The 9,205-nt window shown below is 47.1% G+C and overlaps 1 protein-coding gene across 2 annotated transcripts in view; it reads right to left on the reverse strand.

Annotated features, from left to right (window-relative positions):
* Arhgef26 (Rho guanine nucleotide exchange factor 26) overlaps window positions 1-8,859 on the reverse strand; it is a 111,250-nt gene extending 102,391 nt beyond the window's left edge. The window contains exons 1-3 of one of the 2 annotated variants that reach the window (XM_087899475.1): window positions 7,240-8,859; window positions 6,367-6,406; window positions 2,689-2,834 (exon numbers count right to left, since the gene is read on the reverse strand). In XM_087899475.1, coding sequence (XP_087755601.1) covers window positions 2,689-2,834; window positions 6,367-6,406; window positions 7,240-8,316 — 1,263 coding nt within the window. In that variant the 5' untranslated portion in view covers window positions 8,317-8,859. The remainder of the gene's footprint in view (window positions 1-2,688; window positions 2,835-6,366; window positions 6,407-7,239) is intronic. The other variant, XM_087899476.1, reaches the window with a different exon arrangement.
* Between the last annotated feature and the right edge of the window lie 346 nt (window positions 8,860-9,205).

Genomic DNA, 9,205 nt, shown 5'->3' on the forward strand with positions numbered 1-9,205 from the left:
TGCTCTCTAAGAAAGCATCAGGAAAGGAGGGCAGACAGATAAGGAGTTACCCTGACAGTGTTACTTATTCATGAAGCCTCCTCTACTTGTGGTCCCGACTGAAACGTGTCCATTCATTAACACATGCTAGTAACTGCCTTTCAGGATTACAGGATCAACTCTGCCAAGCTCCAGAACTGGTTCCACCTTTGGACTAGATAGAGTTCCCACCTCAGCTAATTCCAGCACTCAGAAGACTATGACAAGATAAACTGAGGACAGCCTGGGCTAAACACAGAGACTGGATCTTACAAAGTATTTTAGAAAAAGGAAAACCATATGGAAAAGGCAAAGACCCTCAGGATAGTCACTCTCTGGGGAGAAAAGACAAGAACACAGGAAAATAGGGGCGTTGTACTGGATTGCCTCAAAAACAGAATGAGAAATATGGGTTATAATTACATTAATATTAGTTGTTTATTGGTGAATACATGGAGATCTACCACCTTTATGACAGTCTGTTTGGGTTTTTTTTTAAACTTTTCTGTATATCAACAGCATTTTATAATATGATAAAGTAGAATGTTAATGAAAGGTAAATAGAAAAGTTGCAAAGAACATGCAGATTCATACGTAAGTATCTTTGTAGGTGGCCAAAGTCTGACCAGGCAGCAGCCAAAGAACACCATAGATACACATGAGCTTCCTGGGAACACTCAAATCTAAGACGCCACACTCTAAAGTTAAAGGTATATCAGCATGTTTTCTCCCGGCCAAGTAAAAACACAGGCTCATAGGCAGAGCTGTTCTGAAGGACATCCAGCCTTACTTAACTGCATCTGTGTTTGCTCACTGCAATGAGAGCCAGATGCCAGGAGGTCACGAACATGGCAGCTTCAGTTTTAGTGTTGAAGCTAAGCTGGATGGAATGGTGACACAGCAGTCACATTCCTGCTGAGAGTTCAAAAGCCATCCCCAGGACCTAGGCTAACGGCAAGTACAGTGGCTGTCACAAGTGAACACTCAAAAAATAAAACAAAAAAAAATTCCCCCACATCCTTTACCAAACGGCTCCTATCAACAAGTGAATGAGAACTGAACGACGGTCGGTAACAGCTACATTTTCCAGGTATCTCTTCTGATACATGCATATCATCAGATCGTTTCATTAGGGTAAAACATTACTAATACACCAACTTTCCAGAGACATTTTACCATCGATCCCCATAAAAAAAAAATCCTAAGAATGTCATAGAAGAGGCATACCATTAATGGGGAAGGTACAGATGTTTTGCTGGATCCACATAACATTTCCCTAAAACTTAAATTCCGATCATACTCATCAAAGTCTAGATTTTTGTGTCAGAGGACCTGGCATACTATAATGAACCTTTGCAATTCCCTGACCTGAGTTAAGAAGTAGTTGTTCACTGTATAAAGGCCTGCCCATCACAGCCCTCACAATTCCCTATCACCTACACTCAAAAGAATCACTGGTTCCCACTGACTACCCTATGGCTATCAGCATTGTCATTCCGGGCATAATTTCATAGGTACCACAGAGGAACAGATTTGTCATAGAACAAGATTAGGAGAAGAAGATGGCCAGGTGTGCTGGCACACATCTTTAATCCTAACACTGAAGAGGCAGAGGCAGGTGGATCTCTGAATTCCAGGATAGCCTGGTCTACATAGAGAATTCCAGGCCAGCCAGAGTTACATAGTGAGACTCTATATCTGAAAGAAGGAGATGGGGGAAAGGGACGTGATTCTAGACTTTGAAATTGCATACAGGTTAGACGACGACAGATGGAGTCTAAAAAGCAGAAGCTGTCCCCCAGCCCTTATACAGCATTTCCATGATCCTGGCTGCACAGCACCAACGCATGCAACTGTGTGCTAGGCTGGTGGCTTCCCCAAACCCATGAGAATCAGGACTAAACAACACTCAGCATGGCTTAAGAGGGAGCTGCCTCTATTCTGGTAGTACCTGAGACTCTCAGAGCTTCACTGGCCTGCTTTTGATGCAGTGTCTTTACCTCCCTTGCCTAGCCATGGGAAACTCCTTCCAACTTGCTAATGCCTCAGGCAGTCAGACAAGGTGTGCCCAAACTCGATCAGGAAAACAGAGTGACACATGGCATTTTATAAGCCAGGGGAAGACTGGCTATGGCTAAAAACGAAATATGTTTGATCCAGAAAGAAGAAATTATACACTATTACAAAATCATTAGAACCACATATGCAGAGGAAGTACAGAAAAGGGAGCCTCTTTTCAAGAAAATATCCATATGGTTATGGAAAATAAAATGTCCAAGAACAACTGTAATCGATTCTCCATTGTACATACACACAAATAAACATATATATCCATACAACACATTTATATGCATATACATGGGCAATTATGAAAACATCCAGGCTATATGATCATTACATGCATACTGAATGAGAATTCACTGAGTCCACACAACATTAGTCTCAAGGTATGTCCTGTCATTTTATCAAACCTGCCTTTCCTGACCCGAAGTGTCAAACTCCATGTTCTTATTGCAGTTTCCAGAAACATTTTGCAATGTGGAGTCTTTTGTTCTTAGAATTACAGGATCATCGGTAGAAAAAAAAATAAATAAAGGGCGCATTCATGCACGACTTCCACAGATTGGCCTTTCCCTCCCACAGATAGAAAAGGAGAATGTAAACACTCACCGCAGAGAGCTGGCTCCACGTGGACCTCAGTGGCTTATGGTGAATCACAATTTTCTCCTCTGGCTTCTGTTCTTTGGGCTCTGATTCTTCATCAGAGTCGATGTCAAGGGCCTTTTCTTTGTAGTTTTGATACAGGACTGCATTTTCTTCAAGAAAACAAATCAGTTAAGTCACTAGCTGCCCCAAGGAGCTCTGTCACTTGCTCTCAACAAAGGTCTGTGTTTATGCAATGATTAGTGCTGGCTTACTTGTTAGTTGGGGGAAAAAAGCAAATATGTTTTGTCACGAAAGAATATAGGACATTCCAAGTTAAGCCAAGTTTTGATATCTCTGTCCACTGTTCATAAAGGATGGTTAGCCTCAACCCACTGTAATTCGTGTTAAATTAAATCCAGGTTATGATTTCTCAATGCCTATCACTGCTCCTTTCACTTATCTATTTAGCAGACATTTACTGTACATCTATAATGTTTTACTTTCTGAAAATAAAGGGAAAAGATACTTGTTATCCCTCCACGAACCAAAGTTAAGTTAGCAAAAGGAATGGACCTCATAGTCACACATTTATTCACCCTCCCTGACATTTAGGAAACGTCTACTAGATGCCAGCAACTGCTAAGCAACTGGGACAAAAACAATGGACAAAAAAAAAAAAAAAAACGATAAGAAAGCCGCATGCTCATGAAGCTGACATAAAATGAAAGAGACTGAAGTAAACAATTAACTTTCATAGTATTTCAAATATGACTATGTTGTCATGGAGAAAAAACAAATGGTGGAAGGGGTAGGAATTCTGGGAAGAAAGGGGTGGTTTAGGAAGGCCTCACAGGACATAATTAAGGCAAGACATAAGAGGTAAGAAGGAAAGCCATTTGGACAGCTAGAGAAGTAGGTGTGTGTGTTGGGAGGGGGGTGTTACATACAACAACACACCTGAGAAGTCAGAAGACAACTTCTGGTGTCCGTCTATGCTGTCCACCTTATTTGTCACTATATCAGCTCACCAGAGGAAGACCAGGGTTAAAGATATGGTCTATCACACCTGGCTTCATGTGGGTTTGGTTAATTCAAACTCAACTCCTTATGTTTGTGCTATAAGCACATTATCTGTTGAGCCTTGTCCCCAGCCCAGGAAAGAATATTTCGTGTGAGTCAACCCCACATACAAATGCCTAGGGGCAGACTGCCTAGTATGTCTGTATGGACAAGAAGCAGCAAGGCCAATGTGGCAGGAGTACCAGCAGAGGGCTGAAATCACAGAAGAGGAGAGGTGAGTACAGGGCAGGTCATATGGGGCCACTAAAAAGACCCTGATTTTTTACCCCAAGTGAGATCACAAGTTATTGAAGGGTTCATGATCTCACATCAACACATAGTGACAGAAGGGAAAATGAGTGTGCAGAGCCGTTCTGACAGTGTCTGATACAGCCTGGGTGTCGGGGAGGTGTCAATGAACACGACCTAAACTCTGAAAGTAGAACACGGAACAACAGAGCTCACAAAAAAAAGCAGATGGGCACTCTCTGAAGCAACAGGAAATAGAAACCTTAGGGGGTCTGATGAAGGTCGAGGCAGTTGTATGATGGCTGTAGACAGTGGTCAGACAATGCAAGACGTGTTTACAGAGATGAGCCACACAGTCCAAAGCTAAATAATCTACATAAAAGAATTAGATTTTTATCCTGAGTGCAAAAGGATTCACTTTCTTCCACACCGCAATGATTGTATCTTAACCTGAACGCAAGGGAACCCACCAGAAACAAATTTGCGTTAATTAGCTACTAGTCAAACACTAGCTACCCGGGCGACTAAGTAGGATGCCAGTGGAGTAGTCACTGATAGGTGATAGAGCCCTGGGCTGTGCTGCTTAGAAGGGACTGGTGACAGCCTGGATGTGTGTGTGTGGGGGGGGGGGGGGAGAAGTGGGTTTCAGCTTTCAAACACTTCCAATTATGCAGATAGAAAGCAGAAGACAGGAGATTCAGGAATGATGGGGAAGATTCTGAGTCTGGTACAGGGCTTAGGGAGTTAGGAACGCTTTCCACATCTGCTTCTTCTCTTGGCGACCACAGACAGCTCGGTGTGCCCTGCGTCTACAGTAGCACGGAGTCGATGCAAGGCTTTACTATTCTGAGATTGTTCTGCGCATGAAGATAAGTGAGTCAATCCCAGTTTCTGCAGTTCTAAAGTAGTTCCGGGGGGGAGGCACAACGCATGTATGTGAACAACATCGATGCAAGTTCTCACTCACTCTCTGCGGTAGTATCACCCTCACTTCCCACGAGACAGGGCTCGATGACGCACAGTTCTTGCATCCCTGCCACTCAGTCAATGACTAGAAACATTGAGAACCTGGCACCACAAGTCCTCACCACTGGACAACACTGCCTCACAGGTGCATCCTTCCAGGACACCTTCCACTCTTCCCTTACGCGTGTCAAACAAAAAAGATATCTACCCCATCGTGTGTAAGAATTGATAAGATACTCAGACAAAGCTGACTCAAGGAGATGACACGCAGCTGCCTATTCTGACTTTAAAACACTCAAACTTTTCAACCCTCTAAGGCCTTCACAGACTCGAGCTCAACTTCCCAGAAGCAAAAATTATCCTCTGAAGGAAATATAAAGTGGAGGGTTGCTGACTTCACAGCGGTACAGTAGTCCAGGAAACAGCAACATGCGTAAATCATCGGCCAGCCCTAAACTCCAGAGTGTCACCAGGGGATGAGTTACTAAGATTCTCAGGGCTTCTGAATTTTCCCAATTATAAAATCAAGGAGATGAATTTCCCTCAGCTAGTCCAAACACCATATCTGGGTTTCTTCTCCAAATCGCAATTACTATCTACAGTTAGCACAATGACTTCATTAATCTCCTATTTGTAGCTATGCAGGAACGATTTTATAATCACCCAAATTACATATTTTCAACCCATGTGGTTTCCCATTAGCTTTCCTTATGGAAGGGCAGGCTTTCCTTCTTTATCCATTTAAGGGTGGAAACTCCCGGCATTTCGAAGCATGACAGAAAGTAAGTCCACTCACTGTCCCCAGGAGCCTCCGGGCTGAGGCTGAGACTGCTCCCTTCATGCTCCTCCAGTTGGCTGACACTTGACCCATCTATTTACAGAGTCCACTAATCTGATTAGCATGTGGACACCTGGCTGAAGCCGCTTTTGTTTCTGAAGTCCTTAACAACCAATAATATACAGGCCACAAAGTCTTAAGATTGTTTTATTTTTTTTCCACCAGAAAAGCTGCATTGCCCCAAATATGAAACTTGGTAGGAAAACAGGAAGTCAGAAGTGAAAATCGAAGGTAAAAATAATGCTAAGGAAGAAAAAAAATGAGGCCTAAGGAAATATCACGTAGGATCCAAGTGTCAATTTCAGAGTGCTTGACTAAAGAGCTATAGCTTGCTCTGTTTTGAGGCAGGTGGGATGGAGCCAGGGCAAAGAAGAATGAAAGTTCCCAAAATGTGAACTGAAAAGGTTACCAACTTATAAAAATGCCCCCTCTAGGTAAAACCCTTAGCTTTGCACTGTATAGTCCAAGACAAAGTTGGGCAATTTTGTTTTTTCATCACAAGCAGTCTTTGTTACTGAAGTTAAGTTTCAACTTATAATTGATGCACCATATTGTAGCCGCAATAAAAGTCTGGGAAATTAAATGCTTACCTTCCCCATCAAATGTTCCTTGTCCTTTCAGCATTTTTTTCTAAGAAACAACAAAAAGAGAGAAAGAGAGAGAGAAGCAAACAATGTATGAATGAGCCAAGTAGAAAATATAGCTATCGTAAGCAAATGCCCCCTTTTTTTTTGTTATATCCCTCAGATTTCCAAAAGCACACTGCAGAGAATCTCATGCCAATTCACAGCAACAGCAAACTAAAATGTACAACACCCCCACATCCTGTTAAGCCAGACTAAGGACCCTGAAATTGACTGGCAGTCCCACTCACTGCTGTTAAACTGAACTCTGCTGTCCTTGACAGCCGGGGGGAGGGGCTTGGACATAAAACGTAAAGTCTTTCCTTCAAGACCGTAAGTCTAAAAGGAAACAGGCTTGTTCGAGTATCACATATGTGACATTTATATAGACTGGTTCCAGTTCTCTGATGAATCAGGAGAAAAATGTGACTGCCAAAGGCAATCTTGGCCCTCTTGCTTCGATCTGTTTTGTTTCTAGGAAAGGGGCACCTCAAAACATCCCTCTCTAGTTATCTGTTTTCCTTTAGGTCCCGGTGTAAAAAATATTCAGTAAGTGCAACGGCTAGCTAGGCCTGTATCAGAGTACACTACTTCACACCCTCTCAAGTTCTAAGCTACCAGCTTGTCAAATACACCCAATTATTAACGGCAATAAAATATTAAAAAGGGACATGGTGACTAATGCAAACAACAGAGGTCAGCGCATTGTTCCCTGATTGGGACACTGTGTAAAACTCAACTTATTGGAACGTTATCACAAGTGCCATGATCATTCAAACCTTGTCCCCAGCACATTCATTTTGAGTTTAATGAACGGCATGAGAGCCTGCCCAGTCCTACCTTTATCCTCCCCAGGCTAGAGAACTTCTCCTTGTCTTCCATGACTGCCTTCAGAACAGGCTGGGACATCCTGTTCTTCTTCTTTGAGCTGGTAGGGCTGTCAAAATCAAACCCGCTGACCACTGCCCTCCGGTAAGAAGTGGACCGCAAGCCTCGCCGAAGGGAGCCCGGGCTGTCCATGTCATTGTCGACTTCACCTTCGTCCCCTTCGTGGCCCAAGGGTGCTCCCAGTCCCTCCACCATGCTGCGCACCTTGAGGAGTCTCCTGTGGGGCTCTACGTTTTGACTGTTGGATTTACTCAGCTTAATTTCCGAGGCAAGGCTTTTCGGGATAATCTGCTGCTTTCCCATCTTGAGGGCGGCCGGGCTGTTGGTACTCAAAACTACGGGAGGGTTCTGGAGCTCATTCCCTTGGGAGGACAGCCTTTGGAGCGGCAGTTTGTGTTCAGAAGACCTGTGCTGGGGAGCAGGGGAGAGTCTCGAGGAGCCCGGTTCCAAGTCCCTAGCCGTCTGACCAGTTTGAGAAGGTGAGCCAGGTGAGTCGCTTTTCGGGACAAGGCCATTGGCAATGGGCGAAGATACCTTACTGGCAGTTATCCCGGTGCGGTCCTCCTCCGGGTCATACGAGACAGGAGGGTCGGGAGTCCGGGAGGCGCTGGACAACAGCACCGTAGGCGAGGCCACCGTGCCATTAACAGGGGACTTCAGGGAGCCTCCTGACGCCGCGTGAAGAACTAGGGGTGACTTGGGTCGTCGAAGTCGAGGAGAAGCAGCTCTATAGTCCGGGGACACCGTGCGACCATTGGTCACTGGTCTCCGATGGGAGCACAGAAGCTGGGGGCTCCTGGACACCGTCCTATCGGCCGGGGTGGCGGGCACGCTGGCTGGAGTCTTCGGCGCCGGCAGAGCGGCCAGTTCTTCCACCGGGAAGTCGGTAATCAGCAGCCCGCTGGGGCTCTGGTAGGATTGTGGCCTCGGCTTGCTCCGGCCGAGCACTTGGAGAGGAGGGGTGGACCGTCTCCGCCACAAAGGGGTGACGCCGTTGCTGGAAAAATCCACCTCGCTTTCGCTGTCCATAGCGGGGCCTTGGGGCCGGCCCCGGGAGAAGGAGAGCTGCTCAGGTTGCCTAAGAGGAAGGAACTTTGCCTCCGGACAACTGGTCTCGTCTGGGAGCCTAGCCGGCTCCCAGTCTGGCAGTCACACGAGTGTCGCGCGGGACTCGGCAGCGCCGCACTTACCCGCCCTTTCTCGGGCACAGCGCCTCCTGCCACGCTTGGCGACCCCGGGCAGAGATCGGACCTGCAGCCGGTCGGATGAATCCGGTCTCTTCGGCGTCCTTCCCGCGCCCAAAGCCCGCCGGCACCTAGAGAGCCCACTCGCAGCGGGTAGCTGACGCGCAGGACACTTGGGAAGAGTTCAGCTGGCACCGACAGCTCGCCGCGGGACGCTCCCCGACGCCTCCATCCAGCCGCCCGCTCCGAGCCAGTCCGCCGGGCCCCCGCTGCACGGCCCGCGACGCGCTTACCCTTCCGGGTGTCCAGAGCGCAGATCAAGGAGGGCACCGCGCCCCGTGGGTGGCCTGGGTCCGCACCAAAGCTCCCGGCTAACAACTCAGCGCAGCGCAGCAAAGGCCCGCGGCGCCGGCTCCGCCCCCACGCTAGGGCCAGCCCCTCCTGGCCCCGCCTCTGTACGCCCGGGAATCTTGCGGTCGGAGTCCCGGAGTACCAGTCCCCGCCTACACCAAGTGCACTCTGATCTCTTTGCCTAGAGGACTTGCACACCTGAGTCCTGTGCTAGACGCGGGTACCAGAGTGCGGGAGGGCAGGCGGCTGCCGTAGAGGCCAGCTGTAGGGCGCGCTGGTGCCTCGGAGCACAACGTGGAAACCGTCGTGAGAGTAGGGCCAAGGTGTACTTTCTGATCCCTGAGCCCGGGAGGAGGCTACGTCTGAGCCAGGCACTATGCCGC

The sequence above is a fragment of the Myodes glareolus genome, chromosome 20 (assembly GCF_982192425.1).
Source record: "Myodes glareolus chromosome 20, mMyoGla1.1, whole genome shotgun sequence".
In the NCBI taxonomy this organism is placed as follows: Eukaryota; Metazoa; Chordata; class Mammalia; order Rodentia; family Cricetidae; genus Myodes; species Myodes glareolus.